Raw genomic sequence first — 20,260 nt, 5'->3', positions numbered from 1 at the left:
CTAAGGGAGCAATAGAGCTCTATGAAGTTGGCTCCTTGTAATTAGATTTTCTTAAATATCTCCAGAACGCTTCTACGGTATGCGGCAAAATAAACAGTACTGACTGGTTTCCGAACGTTGTTATGTACTTATCGTATGTGAATGTCGTGATAATGTTAAGTGCTTCATACTATTTTCGGTCATACGGAAAAGGTAACGAAAAAGGTCCAAGCTGAAAATCAACAATGGTTTCAGCAGAACGGGACAACCTGTCACACTGCCAGGAAGTCTCTTCAAATACTGCGCGATCATTTTGAGAGTTGCTACTCACCAGAACTTGCCAGAACTAACGCCACCAGATGCGTACATATGGGAATGCTGAAGGAGCTAGACAGATCCACCGTCTACCATTTCGGAATTGCAGACTAGAATTTAAGATTTTTTTGTCCCAGAGGCAGTGCGGATCTAGAAATTTGCTTTGGGAGGGGAAATTTGACAATAAAAAAGATAAACTCAGATTACATAAAAGACATACATAATAACTTATAGGCATTAAGTTCCTTTAATTTTCCTAACTAGCGTGTTTATTGGGTTGAATTTGTCTTTCTGTGGTTTCGGTTTCATGTCAGCCAATATGTTTTTATGTTTGAACAATTGTTTTTTCTTTAATTTTGGACCTTGTTAGGAGGGGAATTTTCCATTCCCGTAGATCCGCCACTGGTCAGAAGGCATCTTTAACATCTGTTTTTATCGGGAACGTGCGTCGTCGTGAATGTTTGCCAGACTATATCATGTATACTTATACTTAATATATAAATAAATCATAAACATTTTAATATTCATTTCAGTACTGTTTATTTTACCGCATACCGTATTTAGAAAATCGAAAACTGGTACGCCTATTTATCTTCCAGAGATCAATCGACTCCATCAATTGCGAATTTGTAGTACCGGTCATAGGCATCCGTTTTAGGTAGGGCAAATTGGAAAAAAACATTGAAAAAAAAAATACAAAAAAAAAAACGGTTTATTTTACCGACTTCAAGCAAGAGAAACTTTTAGTACTAGAATAATTTAATAATCAAATGTCAAAAATGCTTAAAAATTAAGGAAAAAAAAAACAGTTATGCAATAAAATATCCGTTGACTTACCCAAAACGGGCGCATATTATAACCGGTGCTATAAATTCGCTGTTGAGGAAATCGATTTATCTCTGGAAGATAAATAAACGTACCAGTTTTAGTTTTTCTCAATAGTTTTTTTTGGAAATTTTTTTCAAATCCAAAAAACGAAAAATTTTCAAATTGAGTTTTCTATCCTACCGACTTAAAACACCAGTACCTTTTAGTACTATAATACCTCACAATTTAATAATCCAATTAATACGCTTTACAAGTTTCAATACTATTATTTAAAATTGCTTTCACTATGAACTGATTTTTTTATTAATATAACTTTACATCAATTAACTCCATAAAATCTTTTTGGGGTTGGTCTTCAGCAAATTTTAGGGGTTTAGCAAATTAAAATATTTTAAAAATTAAAAAGATGTTGACTTACATGATTGGCAAAGTTCAATATTCCTCTGTGGGTGTCAAATCTTTTTCTGGCGGCCCTAATACAATTCCTGTGGAATACACGACAACATTTGGTGCATTCTATAACCTCACCCGCCAAATGACACTCAAAACAGTACCAGTCTTTACCATCAGTGTTTGGCTAAAAAATAATTGGTAGAATAACTAGAATTAAACGAACAGAGAAAAAATTTTTATACAGAGACAAGTAATTGTACCCCAGTGAGTAGAACAGTTCACAGTCAATTTAACACCTTGAAGATCTGTTCTACGTATTTTCGAGAGACCAAAAGCTCAAAAAATGATTCAAAGGCATTTCTTTATAAAATAGTTAAGGAGATAGGCGCAAAATCTTGGTCTAATGCTATTTAAATGTTTTCATTTTTTTCGAATCCTGAGAAAACTAATAGGTAGATATTTTTGGAAAATTTAAACGCAGAATGAAAGATTACATTACTACCGAGGGCCGAAAGTCCCTGAAAATTTCTGTAATGTTTATTTTAATAAGTTACCGGGGTGAAAAAACAAAGAGAAAATTTAATGTGATTTTTAATTTCAAATATTTCATTCAAAAGAAACTTTTTGTTTATTCTAAGGGACTTTCGGCCCTCGGTAATAATAAAATTTTTCATTCTGCGTTTAAATTTTTCAAAAATATTATGTGTGCTATCGGATTTCTTTGACCGTGGACTTAATCCTTTAGCCGAACTAAAATTACTCTTACGAGATATCTCTTATCAATCAAATTGTGTTTTGACTAGGAAAGTTTTGGGGTAGTTCTGATTTTTTTTATTATATATGTATTTTGGCCTGCTGAATCCGAATATGAGGTTTGCGGACAAAATTTCGTGACGGAACACTGAAAAAATCGCGAAAAAAGCAAAAAAGTTATGCTTTTTCCCGATTTTTGACTTAAATCTCGAAAACTGTTAATTTATAGTGAACGTTCTGTTAACAGAAATTAAAGTACTTAAAATTCTCTACAAATATCACTATTTATTTATTTTTTTCAGTCGAACCTTTCGGTCTAAAGTGCAACTTGTCAGCTCTTGTAACATAATGACCTAATTTGTTACCTTTGACCCACTTACAACGTGTGGGAGTCATATGTTATCCTAGGGCCATATCCTTAGGGATTATATCCATCCTTTGGAATTTGCTATGTTAGCATTTTGATGTGACTTTTAGTCCATTTTTGAAAGGCTTTGACCTTCGTATTTTTTGGTTGGCTCACCATGTTCTTGCAACACTGATGATGCTCTTTTTAGAGCGAAAACGTTCTGTTCGATGTTTGTAGCCCTATAGGGCTTTTTAAAATAATATACCTTTTACCAAGACCAAAATTTTTTATTAAATTTTTTTAAAATGCTTTCGAAAAAACTCTTGCATTAAAAATATGCTTTAATGATTACTAATTTAATGATGACTTCACCAAAATCATTTCAAATGGAAATATTTTTATCTTAATTGACGTTAAGATCCGTTTGCCTCAATATCCGGGCCACTGACCCGGAACTGAACTGATTCAGACCCGTGCTTCAGATATCGAAAAAAAAAATCATATTTATTGTCATCACTCCTATGAAATATTGGGCGTTTTTTGTTTTTAAATTTTGGGAATATTCAAATCATTTGTTTATAGTACGGGAGGAAAGTGTGCTAAATTTGCAGTCACTCGAGCGTTATGGTTTTCCATTTCCAACAATCGTTTTTTCCGATTATCTCGCCATCCTATCCATAATTTGAAAAAATGTCTCGAATAAAAGTTACTTATTTTTAAGTAAGGAATCCAAATATGCAATAAAAATGGGGGCTCCTATTTAAAATTTTTAATTTACCTCCCACCCACCTCCGTGGGGGTCGTGTTTGGTGCCATTCGATAGATTTTTCAAAAATATTGAATAAGTGTATTTTGCAGTTTTCCGATCTGATGTTTATTTCGCGAAATATCGCGGGGTTCCTATTTAAAATTTTTAATTTACCTCTCACCCCTCTCCGTGGGGGATCGTGTTTGGTATCATTCGATAGATTTTTAAAAAATATTGAGCATGTTTTTTTAGTTTTTCGACTTGACGTTTATTTCTCGAAATATTCGCTTTTTTCTTGTGAAACTTTGTGTCTCACACATTTCCTTACGCCGCGCTAAAACCGTCAGATTTTTGAAATATACATACATGTTCTGCATATATTTAACTTACCTTATCTTAATCTGACTATTTCGAGTATTTCTAATGATAGATTTCTTTTTCGGGCCCTCCCTTAACCCGGGAGTAGTCGCGCTCACTTCTGTAACGTCGATAGTCGCGTGTGAGATTCTATCTCAAAATAGGAATTTAAAACAAATTTTTATTTTGTACTATTTTTATCTACTTTTTATATTGAAAATATATATTTCTAACAATTTTATTAAAACAACCTGTGTTAACGGCCACCTGCCAACATCGGCCACCTGTCCTAACAGCCAGTTTAAAAATTTCCTTCTTTCATTTTTTAGTGGTCGTTACTGACAAATTTTACTGTACATATTACGAAAAAGGATGGAATGTGAGATTCTATCTAACGGCGCGACTACTCGCGGGTTAAAGCTAATTGGCTCTCCCCAAAGCCATAAATTCCACAAAAAGAAGAAGAAGAAAAAAAATTCCTACGCATTACTACACACCCTTCCACCTTCCACGAAGCACTTCCGAAATTTTTTCAAAATTGCAAAATTTTTCATCAAGTTATCGCGAAAAGGGATAAAAATTGAGATTCTATCTCACCGCGCGACTACTCGCGGGTTAACGAAATCCTCTGTATTAAGATCCAATATATTGTAGAGGTACATTTACAGGGTACAAGGTTTCTCCCCATGTGATAATCTGACGCGCTCGAGTAACTGCAAAAATCCCCGCTTGGGCTCCCCTACATTATGTATATTAGCAGGTCTTAATAAATGTTTACTTACTTCTTCCTGCATAGGAATTTTGTATGTATTATTTGGCTCACCTTTCTTCACTGGGCTAAAAATTACAAACATGTTAATAAGAGAATTCCGGATGGAAAACTTTTGAAATATATTTTTATTCTGCTATTTACCATATTGAAGGTAGGATTGCAATCAGTTTACTTTTAGTCTAAAGCAGCGGTTCTCAACCTTTTTGAATCATGTACCACCTACAGGTATTTTTATTATTTTTGGTACCACCTATATTTTTAGAATGTACAAGATGATTCAGTGAAACGGTACGATTTGACAACGCTGCTGACGATAAAATAGAGGAGCAGCGGGCTTGCGACGTAAACGTTGTGAATCTAGATAGTGGGAAGTTTAGTTATCATGGAGGCGTGGTCTTGTCAACAACGAGCATTTGCTGTGAAAGCTTATTACAAAAATGGTGAAAGTTTTCTGCATGTACAACAAGCATTTCGTTTTCACTACCTTTTGCCCCCCCCGCTGCATTTCCGTCTAACAGGGCTATTAGGACTTGGTTTAGGAACTTTGAAAGTATTGGTTCAATATCACAGAAAAGAGGGGCAGTGTCAGAACTGCTCGCACACCACAGAATATTGAAACGGTGCCAAATTCATTACATGCGAGTCGTCGCAGGGATCTTCGAGCACTCGCGTGTAATGAATTTGGCACCGCTTCAATATTCTGTGGTGTGCGAACAGTTCTGACACTGCCAGTTTTTGTCTGTGATATTGAACCACTACTTTCAAAGTTCCTAACCCAAGTCTTGTAACTTGGTCTTGTGAACGGGCGGCAAATGGTAGTGTAAACGAAATGCTCGTTACACACGCACAAAACTTTCACCATTTTTGTAATAAGCTTGTAAGCTTTTGTAATTGCTTTTGTAATAAGCAAATGCGCGTTGTTCACAAGACCACGCCTCCATGATAACTAAATTTTCCAGTCTCTAGATTCACAACGTTTACGTCGCAAGACCGCGGCTCCTCTATTTTATCGTCAGCAGCGTTGTCAAATCGTACCATTTCACTGAATCATCCTTTATTATCAAGATTTACTAAGTACTACTATTTTAATTTTTTTGTGTTTTGTGTACCACCGCAAATAATGATATGTACCACCAGTGGTACATGTACCACAGATTGAGAACCTCTGGTCTAAAGCAATCAGGGGTCCTATGGAAACGATTTAATCGACCAATCATTTCACCGCCGTATCACCAGAGAAAACGAAAATGATGACTAACCAACGGTTTCTTTCGAAACAAACCTTGGTGACGACTTCAACCAACACTAAAGGAATATCCGGAGAATATTATAAAGGATATTTTATTAGTAAAAAATATGAGAACTGTTTTTAAAAGACCTTATGATCAGTATGGAAGTGTAATTTTTGATAGGCCATATACAGATAGGGAACAATTCTATGGTGGGTATTACAAATTAGTCAGAGATACCAGCATTCTATTTAAACGTATTATAGCCCGGCTACACAATACGTCTTGCCTGTGCAGGTATGACGGAACAATAAGATGGTACACCGTACGTTGTCTACACGTGAAGACTACGCAAAAACTGAACTGCGCAAACTTCAGTCTTTCGAGAACTCGACACGATTAGCAGCACGGAAGAGGCTTTTTTAATGGAAGCGTTATTGTATTTCAAAAATGAATAACCATTTTCAATTTCGTTGCAACACGAAACTACAGCCGCATCATATTCTAGTTCAATCAGAGAGTGCAGCAAGTACCTCTACCGGTTTCGAAACTTATTAGTCTCTCATCAGGAGGCACATATGCTGCTCTATCTGACCCAACCAGGACAAACCCCGGCGTGCAGTTACGGATTGCAACGAACGAAATGGCAGGGATGCCCTAGCGGCAACTGCTAGCAAAAGACTAAGTTTTCAATCTAATAGCACATAAAATAATATTAAAAACATCCCACCAGATTGAAAACAATGGGAAACTTCTCTGGTTACACCTCCGAGGATTCTAAAATTTGCAAGCCATAACGGGATATTTTTAATATTATTTTATGTGCTATTAGATTGAAAACTTAGTCTTCCGTTATAGCCTAATAAAATAAAAAAAGTCAAAATGTAAATTCGTACAGGTTAAAACAAATTTTATATCAAAATTTACTAGGGTACAAAATATATTTTCAAGAAAGTATCCAAATCATACAAAGGGATAATTGTTTAAATAATTAAAAAGGGGTCATTTTTGCAAAAAAAAAATACTTTTTTAACTGCTGAGGTAATTCACTTATTAATGAAGGTCTATGGGATTTTTTTCTGCAAAGTTGAAGGGTAAATCATTTACATAAGACCTACTAAATTAAATTTGACTCCCTATTTATTTAAATAATTGTATATAAAACTTTTAAAACAAATTTTGCAAAAAAAATATTTTTAGCGTTTTAAATAAGCACTATAAAATATCTTATTTTACAGACTAAGTTGCGCTATGTTACCAGAATTAAGCAAAAAAAATTGGTCGAAAAATATTTAATATTTTTTGAGGTATTGAATTTGTTTATTAAATGTTACTATATTTTCAATTGCAAAAACGCGGTTGTTGCCACAGAAATATTCACCTGCTTAAGATCTCATTATTTTTATTTTTATGTATATTTTCGATAAATGTATTGATAAATTCAAATTTCAATTAAACTCCCCCCTAAAATGGCATTTGAAAATTATTCAAATTTGTTTATAACTTGTTTTTATAATAACGTCGCGGGGATGAAGTATTTTGAAATGCCGTATCGATAATTGGGTTCCTGGGAATTTTTTACTAATTAACAAAATTTTTTATCGTTTTTTCTTCTACTTTTTTTTTTCTTGGAGTTATATTACTGCGGGCCCCTTTAGGGTTAAATTTTATTAAGGATGTCGAATCTCTAAGTTGTAGATTCTATACCTAAAAATATTAAGATTTAACTAAAATCTCTTAACTAAAATGTGGCTACTTACTGAGTTACAGGGTGTTTTATTTAAAAATTTAAAAATTATTGTTACCAAGTACTTTAAAACTATTTGAGGTATCCTTATCATATTTGGCAGAAAGTGTGGCTATTATACACCCTACTAAATTGTGATTAACAAACGTTTCTAGCTAGTGCCAGAGGCGTACGACAGGGGATAGTGAATGATTGACCCTTCCCAAATTCTACGCCACTGAGTGAATTTTAGAGAAATTTTTCTACGCCACTATTTTAGAGAAATTTTTCGATTCTCCAATACTTTGTATGTAAATAACTTTATTGGTATCGATAAAGTCATCAGTTTGAGAGATATTGTTAGTTTAAAATGAATGAATGAATCAAAATAACTATGCCGTTTCATTTTTAACGTCCAATATCTCGAAAACTAATGACTTAATCGTTACCATTAAAGAGTATATTATTTACATAGACAGTATTGAAGAATCTAAAAATTTCGCTAAAATAGTAATTCCCTCAGTGGCGTAGAATTTGGGAAGGGTCAACCATTAACTATCCCCTGTCGTACGCCTCTGGTAGTAGCTAGAAACTTTTATTTATCACAATTTAGTAGACTGTATAGTACCCACACTTTCTGCCAAGAATGATAGGGATATGTCAAATACTTTGAAAGTACTTGGTAAAAATAATTTTTAAATTTTTAAATAAAACACCCTGTAACTCAGTAAGTAGCCACATTTTATTTAAGTGATTTTAGACCAATCTTAATATTTTTAGGTCTAGAATCTACAACTTAGAGATTCGACATTCTTAATGAAACTTAACCCTAAAAGGGCCCGTAAACTCCAAGAAAAAAAAAGAAGAGGAAAAAAGACAAAAAAATTTGTTAATTAGTGAAAAATTCCCAGGAACCCAATTATCGAAACGGCATTTCAAAATATTTAATCCCCGCGACGTTATTAAAAAAACAAATTATAAACAAATTTGAATAATTTTCAAATGCCATTTTAGGGGGAAGTTTAATTGAAATTTGAATTTATCAATACATTTATCGAAAACACACATAAAAATAAAAAGATTTAATACAGGTGAATATTTCTTTGGCAACAACCGCGTTTTTGCAATTGAAAATAGAGTAACATTTAATAAACAAATTCAATATCTCAAAAAATATTAAATATTTTTGGACCAATTTTTTTTTTATTAATACTGATAATATAGCGTAACTTCTCCTATAAAATATAAGATATTTTATAGTGCTTATTTAAAACGCTAAAAATAATTGTTTGCAAATTTGTTTTTAAAGTTTTATGTATAATTATTTAAACAAATAGGGGGTCAAATTTAATTTAGTAAGTCTTATGTGAAAGATTTACCCTTCAACTTGGCAGAAAACAATCCTATATACCTTCATTAGTAATTGAATGACCTCAGCAGTTAAAAAAGTATTTTTTTTTGCAAAAATGACCCCTTTTTAATTATTTAAACAATGATCCCCTTGTATGATTTGGATACTTTATTGAAAATATCTTTTGTACCCACCTAAACTTTGATATAAAATTTGTTTCAACTTGTACGAATTTACATTTTGATTTACATGTAGTGTAATTTTATTTTACTACTAGACTATTATTGTATTGCTTATTAATAAATAAGCAACAAACAAAAAAGCAACGACGCTGTAGAAATAAGTGGAGTAAAAAGTGGCTCTAGAGGAGAAACATGTTAACTTAATCGAAGATTTGAGAGAAGATCCTGAAGACTGGCGTGGTTATCTTAGAAAGGATGCAACAGCCTATATTGACTTACTGCGTCTGGTGACACCCATAATTAAAAAAGAAGAGGCTAGGCGGCATTCAGAAGGCAATGTCGGACGAAGCTGGAAACTGGCAACCGGAAGGCGGAGAACACTATAAAAATCCGGGATAATAATAAAAATGTTATGTCCACTATATTCTTTATTGGATTGTTAATGCTGACTTAATGAAAAAGCTGGAAGCTTTTGAGATGTGGCTTTTTAGCGGAATTTTAAAAATACCATGGATCGATCATATTACGAACGAAATAGTGTTGCACAGAATGGAAAAGGAACAGAGAACTTTGGACCATCATTAAAAAGAGAAAGACAGTAAGGAGAAAGGGCACGTACTTAGAAATGATAACGTAAGTAAGTAAAATCGAAGAAAAAGGGGTCCTAGTAGACGACAAATACCCTGGCCGAAAATATTCGCAACAGGACCGTGTTAAACACACAGACGCTTTTAAGAAAAGCGAAGATAGATATTCATTATGTATACGAACACTAATACTGTTGATTTCAGTAAAATCGTATAAAAGAGATTAAGAGCGTAGGCGCAAAATTTCGGACCAAAGCTTTTTAAATGCATTCATTTTTTTTGAATCCTGAGAAAACTAATAAATATTTTTGAAAAATTACATTATTACCGAGGGCAAAAAGTCCCTTAGAATAAACAAAAAGTTTCTTTGAATGATATATTTGAAATTAAAAATCATACTAAATTTTCTCTTTTTTCTCACCTCTGTGATAAACATTATAGAAGTTTTCAGGGACTTTCGGACCTCAGTAATAATGTAATATTTCATTCTGAGTTTAAATTTTTCAAAAATAAGTATTAGTTTTATCAGGATTGGAAAAAAAATGAATGCATTTAAAAAGCATTGCGCCTACGCTCTTAAAAAAATTGCTTGAGGTATTTCTCAATGGGCCGGATAAAGTAATCAAAAGGGCCGGATCCGGCTCGCGGGCCGGCTTTTGCCCACCCCTGCTGTATAGAAATCGTATCTACTGCTTCTACTTGTAAATTTATATATTATATAACCATCCATTATCAAAACCCTAGTGTTCCGAAAGCCAACCAACTTCAATAACTAAAAATATAATATTGCGACAGTAGATTTTGGAGATAACCAAAGACCAAAACGAATGAGGAGAACAGGCAGGACCAGAGCATGATTTAAGAACCAGGTAATAGATCCTAGAACAGGCCTAGACTCACTAGGAGCTGTAGAGCCAATAATGATGACGGACGGGAGATTTTAATGGGCACAACACTCCTTGGGGTTATAAAGAGACGGACCAGAATGAGGAAGCAAATCTTTCCCATTATGGTTCAGAAATGGGAAGAACAAAAATACTTTGAGTTCATTTATAATCCAAAGTTACCACATTCTATCAATAGTAGGAGATGGAGACGTGGGTACAACCCCGACAGTATATTTATCAGCACAAGAAGAGCAGAAAGAACAAACAAAATAGTTACCGATATCCAGAACACAGAGCCATCGATTTTAACATATAAGTTGCGGTAAACCCTGAAAGATCCCGCCTTGGCAGAAGAAGTGAAAATATCTATAGAAAAACTAAGGAACCACAAATCCCTACTCAGCTATGGCATCCCAGCAGAGTTATTTAAGCAAGGTGGAGAGCAGATCACCAAGGTGATGCAAGAAATTGTTTGTAAAATTTGGTTTGAGGAGCAAATGCCTGAAGAATGGAGTTTAGGCTTAATATGTCCGTTACACAAAAAGGGAAACCAACTGGAATGCAATAATTAGTTCTCGCGGAATAACTCTCCTAAATACAGCATACAAGATATTGTCAACATTCTACACAGGGCACAAAATATCCATGATATTTATATAAATATCAAAATATCGGATATATATGATATATATCCGATATATATCCAAAATGTGATATTTATATGATATTTATGATAATTTGAAAAACATTTCAATAGAGAAACTAAATTGACCAAAATAAGACTCTAAATGTAGAATGTAACAGTATAAAAGATATATTTTTACTTAAATAAAAAATACAAAAATATAAAAGTATATATTATGTTACATAAACAGAAAACAAAATGATACTAGTATCCAAGTAACAACTAAATTAACTAAAAATTTTTAAAACATTAACTTAAACATACTTATAGGTATTTCTATTTTTCCAAAATAACTTAAAATTCTGAACACTTAAAAAACAAAATCAAAATTTAGAAAATTAATTAAGATGATGGTTCAACATCGGAAGTGTCTGAATCAAAACCACTAAAGCACTCAAGACTTAATTCTGCCTCTTCATTTTCCCTTCTTTCAGTTTCTTGTTCAGGCCAAATCCATTCCAAATTGTCATGTTTTGGTATGAAGAACTGTTTAAATATTTAAACATGAATACAAGTTTAGCAGCCTTTTCGGTTCCTAAATTATTTCGTAATTTGGAATGCACTAATTTGGAATGCACAAGTCCAAAACTTGAAAAGCACCTTTCAATGCCTGCCGTTGAGGCTACTGCTGTAAGTAATTGGTTAATTTGTTCTAGAAATATGTTTTTATTAGTCCAAGCAGATTCAGCGATTGGAACAGACTTCCATCATAATAATGAAGATGTTTTTTTGAAATTTGGACCATACATGAAAGACGGAAAAGGTCCAAAAAGTCCAAAATACCAACTTCGAAGTTAGGGCCATTACAAACGGAACAAAATCTGTGTTGATTGAATTTAAATATTCATAAGCCCGTTCTTTTTGTTCGGCAGTAAGTCTTTCTCCCAAAACGATGGTCCAGTAAGTTTGTCAAAAAATGAGGCGAAAATTAGTACGAAATAAAATACTGATATACAGGGTGTCCCGAAAAGATTGGTCATAAATTATACCACAGATTCTGGGGTCAAAAATAGGTTGATTGAACCTCACTTACCTATATACAATAGTGTACACAAACAAAGTTACAGCCCTTTGAAGTTACAAAATGAAAATCGATTTTTTTTCATATATCGAAAACTCTTAGTGATTTTTTATTGAAAATGGACATGTAGCATTCTTATGGAAGCCACATCTTAAAAAAAATTAAAGTGAAATTTGTGCACCCCATAAAAATTTTATGGGGGTTTTGTTCCTTTAAACCCCCCCAAACTTATGTGTACGTTACCATTAAATTATTATTGTGGCACCATTAGTTAAACACAATGTTTTTAAAACTTCTTTGCCTCCTAGTAATTTTTCGATAAGCCAGTATTTACCGACATATTTTGAATATTTGTCGAATACACCACATATTTGTATATGGTTAAGTACGATTATAGAGACCTGTTAATAATCTGAAAATTTATTTATAATTTACATTTTTAGGTATATTTTGAAAAAGAAGCCACATCCCGATAAAAGATGACTTGTCAAAAAAAGACTAAGAGGCCAAAAAGTTTTAAAAACACTGTGTGTAACTAATGGTACCACAGTAATAGTTTAATTGGAACGTACACAAGCATTTGGGGGGTTTAAAGGAACAAAACCCCCAAAAAATTTTTATGTAAATATATTAAAAAAGTAGCCGCATCTCGATAAAAACTGGCTTATCGAAAAATACTAAGAGGCAAAAAAGTTTTAAAAACGTTGTGTTTAACTAATGGTACCACAATAATGAATTAATTGGAACATACACAAAAGTTTGGGGGGGGGGGTTTAAGGGAACAAAACCCCCATAAATTTTTTATGGGGTGGACAATCTTCACTATAATTTTGTTTTAAGATGTTCCTGCCATATGAATATGAATGTTCATTTTCAATAAAAATGTTTTTATAGTTTTCGATATATTGAAAAAAATCGATTTTCATTTTGTAACTTCAAAGGGCTGTAACTTTTTTCATGAGCACATCTGCACTAAGGTAAGTTAGGTTCAATCGAACTATTTTTTACCCCAGAATGTGTGGTATAATTTATGACCAATCTTTTCGGGACACCCTGTATATCATGATATATATAATATAAATATCATGATATATATCACGATATATATATCATGATATATATCAGTGGATATATATCCTCGCGCCCTGATTTTACACAAGAGATTGAATCCTTATACCAAAGCGTTTCTAGGATTCAGGCGTGGATGTTTAACCATTAACCAGATCTTTACACTACGACAGATTCTTGAAAAAGCGCAAGAGTTTAACATAGAATAGATATGTACCATATCTTTGTCGATTTTAAAACGGCATATGACAGTGTCATAAGACCAAGTCTTTACAATGCTATGAATGAGTTAGTAATTCCAAAAAACTCATATGTTTGATAAAAGTGACAATGGCGAAGATACCATCAGCAGTAAAAATTCAAAACGATTCGTCAACCCCATTTGAAATACATAGGGGGTTAAGGCAGGGAGATGCGCTGACGTGTCAGCTTTTTAATGTAGCCTTAGAAAAAATTGTACGAGACAATAATTTAGATATCAGGTGAACAATATTTAATAGATTAGTCAAAATTCTAGCATATGCAGACAACGTGGATATTATAACAAGAACCAGGGCGAGAACTGCGGAAATCCTAACCGATCTAGTAGCAGTAGCAGAACAAATGGGGTTACATATAAATCAAAATGAAACCAAATTCATGGCGACTAAGACAAACACAAGAGCTGGAAATGTTAACGCAGATCTAATCATCAATGACCAAAACTTCGAAGCGGTCAAAGAGTTCATATATCTAGGGACATCGGTTAACCCCAATAATAACACATCTGAGGAAATAAAAAGGCGGATAATAATTGCAAACATGGTGTTATCATGGTCTATCGCAGTACTTATCTAACAAACGTCTGTCTTAAAAAACTCATATAAGGCTGTATAGAACATTGATAGACCCCGTTCTCACATATGGATCAGAGGCATGGACGCTAACTAAAACAGATGAATCCGCTCTATCGATTTTTGAAAGAAAAGTGCTACACAAGATATTTAGAGCAGTCTGTGAGAACGGAATATGGAGGCGTAGATATAACTTTGAACTGCAGAATATCTACAAGCATACGTTTGGTGAAAAAGATATTATCACTGTAATTAAGCAAAGCCGCCTTCAGTGGACAGGATATGTAGCCCAGGCCCCTGAATCGAACATGATAAAAAAGATTTTAACAGCTCAACCCGTGGGAATGAGAAGACAGGGTAGACCAAAGTTGAGGTGGATGGACGGGGTAACACAAGATGGGGTAAACAATTGAGCTTGGCGAAAATTTTATGAAAGCGATATCTAACACGAGAACCGAAAGATGTAACAATTTACTGGAAGAACTAGACATAACAAAAAATAACACCTTATGTGGAAGCTGTGTAAAAATCTTATCAATGACCCTACAACTTCATAACATGACATAACAAAAATAACACCAGACCAGATTGCATGCCATCTTTTACTAAATGGACAAACAATGGGAAGGTAAGGACAGCTAGAGCTGAAAGCTTAGCTGATGTAAGCTAATAACGTAATCTTTATAACAAACCTTTTTAAAGCCTCATAATAATTATAAGTTTTAAGGGCTCTTATGCCCGGTTGCACCAACAGATCTTAAGCTTAAGACGAGAATAACATAAGAATTAATATAATATAATTATATTATATTAAAAATATCGTAATCTAGTAATAGATATGATTGATAATAAGGTAAGAATCGAAAATGGTGCAACGTAAGTGATACTCAAGGAGGCCCTATCTACAAGTAGAGCTTAGCTAAGCTGGAACTTAAGATCTGTTGGTACAACCAGGCATTAAAGACCCATATAATGTACAATTAATTTTAGGATAAAACATAAAACCCTTCAACATATTTATTATACAAATAACTGTATACTTACCAAATTAACTTATCATTAAGTGCTTGTTTGAGATAGAGATCAACTTTTTCTGAAGTATAACCACTTTCTAAAGTTTGCAAATATTTTGTGATTTTTGTCACATCTGCAGAGATGCGTTGATGGTTTGCTGTTCTAATAGCATCCCATATTCTAACTACCTGAATGGGATCAGTCTGCCTCCTTGTGGTCATTTCTAAAAATTAAATAAACCATTTACTAACACTAAGGTAAACATTTTTACACAGAGACAAGCTTCTTTATGAGTGCGATAAAATAAGTAACTTAGGCATCAATTATTGTATCAAAGAGTAAACTTCAACAGTAATAATAAAATCGATGCACATTGATTTAAGAATACAATTAACATAAAGATGAAATAATAATCATTTGTGGAAAACTTTGACTCTAAGCCCTGTGTTAATAGTTGAGTCTCAAAACCTCGTCGATGTTTGAGACTGACTTTGAATAAAATTTGTGTGTAAATTAAAGACAAATTTGATTCAAGGTCGGTCTCAAGCAGCGACGTCGTTTTGAGATTCAACTATTATATTAATACGGGCGTAGGAGTAAAAGTCTATTCTTTGGATATATGTAGGTTAGGTTAGGGATCTAACTGCAGAAGAAAACTGATATAATATAGCTTTTAAAATACATGTATAACAAAGCAAGTTCTGATGTAGCTTTAAAAAAGATCTTTAATGATACACAAACGAAAATATTCACAAACAAATTTTATATGTCGGATCAATAATACTGCATTAAACATATTAATCAAGAACCTGCTAAAACAACTTCGTACTGATAGGTAAAAGAAAATAGAATAAAAAGAACAAACATAATATAAATATTTTAACAAAATCCAAAAGATCAACATTCTGAGAATTAAATACTGGAGAGGATGTCACTAACATCTATTAACCAGGTAACCATTAACAAAGACAAAAATAGATCATAAAGGGAACCAAGAGCTTCCAATAATAACACACACACACACACACACATGCAGGGTGTCCAGGAACTCTCCTGACAAACGAAGACAGGAGATCCCTCAGATAATTTTAAGACACTTTAACCCAATTTACCTAGTCCGAACATCGCAACAACAAATTAAGTTAATGGCCCAACACCGAAAGGTATCAATGGGTCTACTGATTAAGTAAGTAAGTACCTAGTCCGAAAATGCTTCTTAAGTGTACGTTCAGAGTGGAGTGTAGAAAGAGTGTGAGCAAAGAGGCAAAACCAAACTACTACTGGGAAACGGAGGTACACAGACTGGGGCGTCATCCGAAGGCCGAGCAATCTGCCTAGCGTTTCGCCACTTTGCTCACACTCTTTTTACGCTCCACTCTGAATGTACACTAAGGGAGCTAGAGGTCTTTGAAGATGGTGCCTTCTAATTAGTTTTCTTTAAATACATCCAGAACGTTTTTATTTTGAAAAACGAAAACTGGTATTGTATCCCTATTTACCTTCCAGAGACAGATCTATTCCATTGAGAATTTCTAGTACTGATCATAGGCGTCCGTTTTGGGTAGGGGAACAGTTATTTTATTGCATAAATTTTTTGTCTTTAACTTTTAAGCATTTTTGCCACAAGATTATTAAATTGTGAAGTATCCGTTTCCTAGAAAAATCAATTTCAAAATTTTTCGTATTTTGAATTTAAAAATTTTTTCAAAAAAAACCATTGTATTTTACTGATTTTAAGCAAGAGTAACTTTTAGTACTAAAATACCTCATAATTTAATAATCTAGTGTCAAAAATTCTTGGAAATTAAAGAGAAAAAGTTATGTGTTAAAACCCAAAACCATTGACCTACCCAAACGGACGCATATGACCCGTATTAGAAATTCGCAATTGATGAAATCGATTCATCTCTGGAAAATAAATAAATGTACCAGTTTTCATTTTTCTAAATAGCTTTTTGTTGAAATTTTTTTTCAAATTTAAAAAAGGAAAAATTTTTAAATCGATTTTTCTAGAAAACTGTGTATCTTACCAACTTAAAGCAAGAGTACCTTTTAGTGCTAGAATGCCTCAAAATTTAATAATCCAGTGTCAAAAATGCTTAAAAGTTAAAGACAAAAAAGTTATGCGATAAAATAACTTTTGCCCTATCCAAAACAGATGCCTATGACCGGTACTAGAAATATGCGATTGATAGAATCTATTTGTCTCTGGAAGGTACCAGTTTTCGTTTTTCTAAATATAAGCGTTCTGGAGGTATTAAAAAAAAACTAATTTCAAGACGCCATTTCAAAGAGCTCTAGCTCTCTTAGGAAGCATTTTTGGACTAGGTGAATTGGTTTAAAATTATCTGAGAAATCTCCTGTCTTCGTTTGTCAGGAGAGTTTCTGGACACCCTGTATAAAATGCTGAGAACAAAGCAATTGAAAGAGGACTGAAAGCAGAAAATTAGAACTCTAAATATGAATGAATAATTACAAGTAAAGGAAAACAGTGACAATTATCAAACACTTATAATAGGTCAAATTAAATTTATGAAAAAATACCATTGCATGACAATATTAGGTCACCACTAAAATCTCTCACTTGCAACAAAAGTTACTACTTAATCCTTTTATAAACTAAAATCATTATTTGTGATATCAGAATGTAATGTTTCTCAGATACTTCAAATAATTTTAAATAAATTAAACAATAACTCCAGGTGGCAATAAGTATTTCTTATCTACCTGTGTCCCAGTTTTCTCCTGATTATTGGAATACCTTAACTAAAATCAGTAAAATGTAGGTATATAATTATACATGTATGTAGCTGTACTCTTTGTTTGATAAATCATACAGTTATATAGATAAATATACCCCCATTATCCTAAAAAGATTATGTGGGTGCCTAACAAGAACAGTACAAACATTTTAAATATTGAGTAAAGACATTCAGTAGTGTATTTCGTGCACAATGTTAGAAACATACTCTGTTATTGGTGCAGTCCTGACATTAGCAGGTGCTGCATATGTCTACATATTTGTGAAATACATTTTGCAAAACAAGGCTAATAGTGAAGTAGTTACTGCAGTGTCAGAAGCATTAGTTACAATTGCCATAGGTATTTTTTATATTTATTCCGCTGTGACTATATCGAATGTATCAAATACAGAACTGGTAAATTTTACTAATACTATAGGTGATATACTAATAAGAAATGACACTTTTGACCTTTTCTTTGTCACCAAAAAACCAGATTTAACAACAAGTGAAACCATTGCAAATCATGACTATACCCAATTGAATGAAGAAATTGAAGAAAATATAGAAAACTACACAATTGATTTATTTGCTGAAAATATGGAAGAAGAAACACCAACTACGGAGCATTCCATAAGTACTACTATGGAGCATACCACGAGTACTAGTACGACACAAAAACCAACACAGATTCCAGAAATTAACAAAACTGAACAGTTTGTTAAAAACTATCAGAACTTTATTAAAGAGATGATTAAACATAGAAGGACAAATTCTTCTATACTAAACCAAACTATCGCCAATATGAAGTATGGTCCTCCTATGATAAAAACTTCTAGAGCTATTAAACTTGAACCTGAGGAAAACAATTGTAACTACAATTTTTTTATCGAAAATGCTTTAGTTCTTTTTTCATTTGTACATTGTTTAATAACTTTAATAAAAAATACTATACAGTGCCGCGAGTGTCTTAGAAAGGACAGTAAGAACGAAACAACATCAACGAGTGGCAGTAATAGCAACAGCAACAGTGAAGTGCTTAATATAAGTGGCAGTGAAAAGAATGATATGTCAGCTCCAGTGGGTCCCCTTTTCGAGAGTGGAACTAGTAGAAGTTCACAAACTGGTCCAAACTTGAAGCTATTTGAAGCAAGAGGAACAACACCAACGAGATCCAATGAGGTTAAAAAACAAATTAATTTTTATCAAAACCGTAGATTGATTATACAGATCTTGTTAACATGGTTGCTACCTATATTAGGAGTCACAATCTTATACTTTTCGAGTAGAACAGAACACAAATATCCTAATTATGAAGAAAACATTTTATCCAGGGCAAACTTTACTATGCCTCCTATGGATGCTGATGCAATTCCACAGGCATATAGTTCAGCAAATGTTTCTTCAGAAGTAGATAGAGTGGTAAACCAAATCTATGATATAGTTAGTGAAGTACAAGAAAAAGTGGATCAAAAAACAACTCATTTTACGCCTATGATGACAGATGTAATCTATTTCGTTTCACAAAAATCAAGAAATGTTACTGACACTACCAACATATGTTCAAAACCAAGTGTTTTCTTAAAGGTATACTACTTTCTTATATTCATAGTCTGTTATTTTATTGCAATCATGTATGCTAAGACAACACAAACATTGGCTAAGGAAACAAACTTTGAAAAGGCTCAACAACAAAACATCTGTTTGTTAACATTTACAGTGCTTTGGTTACCTAGCATTTTAGAGATATTTTATCGAATGTTTGTATCTTATGGAGACTCTACAGTTATCTCAGATATATTTATGGCTTTAGGAAACTCCAATAGAATTCAAACTATGTTCACAGATCACACACTCATAAAAAAGATTAAGCCAAATTTTGTTAATCCTGTATAAAGTGTACTGAAATTTTTAATGTGTGTGTTATTAAAGTTTTAAAAGAAACGTGTAATAAAAATTTCTTACTTATGGATATTCCTAGTTTATTTATATTAGAACGGCTGTTTGCACATCAATAATTAAGAAACTAACAAGTTTTAACTTATCGCAAAAGCTATCAACCACACTTTAATACATTATCTTTATTTTGGGCACGTAGTTAATAGAGTACATAAATGTTCAAACCAGTTCAAACAAACTACAAAATTAAGATTTTTTGTTGTCACTCCAAAAGTCCAAATTATTCCGATATTTAAATATGTCAACCGTCAATGTCACTGGTCAGACTGTCGATTATTTTTTCGATTTTTCTCATTGGCTGCATTCAGCAGAAAACTGCGATGACTAATCGATTACTTAGCGATGTGTAATCGCTAACGATTCTTCTGAATGGTATACTTTCATGTAAATACGAAAAAGGTTATGACAACTGTCACATTTTTCAAAATGATTTGCAAATACGTGAAAGACACCCCAAGAACAGAAATGAGAATTATTATGAAA

General features: G+C 33.0%; 1 protein-coding gene across 2 annotated transcripts in view; it reads right to left on the bottom strand.

Moving 5' to 3' along the window:
* LOC126878692 (zinc finger MYND domain-containing protein 11) overlaps positions 1 to 20,020 on the bottom strand; it is a 123,613-nt gene extending 103,593 nt beyond the window's left edge. Inside the window, exons 1-4 of one of the 2 annotated variants that reach the window (XM_050641561.1) lie at positions 19,913 to 20,020; positions 15,108 to 15,300; positions 4,505 to 4,559; positions 1,541 to 1,699 (exon numbers count right to left, since the gene is read on the bottom strand). In XM_050641561.1, coding sequence (XP_050497518.1) covers positions 1,541 to 1,699; positions 4,505 to 4,559; positions 15,108 to 15,298 — 405 coding nt within the window. In that variant the 5' untranslated portion in view covers positions 15,299 to 15,300; positions 19,913 to 20,020. Of the gene's footprint in view, positions 1 to 1,540; positions 1,700 to 4,504; positions 4,560 to 15,107; positions 15,301 to 19,783 lie in introns of both variants that reach the window. The other variant, XM_050641556.1, reaches the window with a different exon arrangement.
* Positions 20,021 to 20,260: the final 240 nt, after the last annotated feature.

The sequence above is a fragment of the Diabrotica virgifera genome, chromosome 1 (assembly GCF_917563875.1).
Source record: "Diabrotica virgifera virgifera chromosome 1, PGI_DIABVI_V3a".
NCBI classification, from domain to species: Eukaryota; Metazoa; Arthropoda; class Insecta; order Coleoptera; family Chrysomelidae; genus Diabrotica; species Diabrotica virgifera.
Note: the sequence above shows the minus strand (reverse complement) of the source record. Positions and strands in the feature narration are given on the sequence as shown.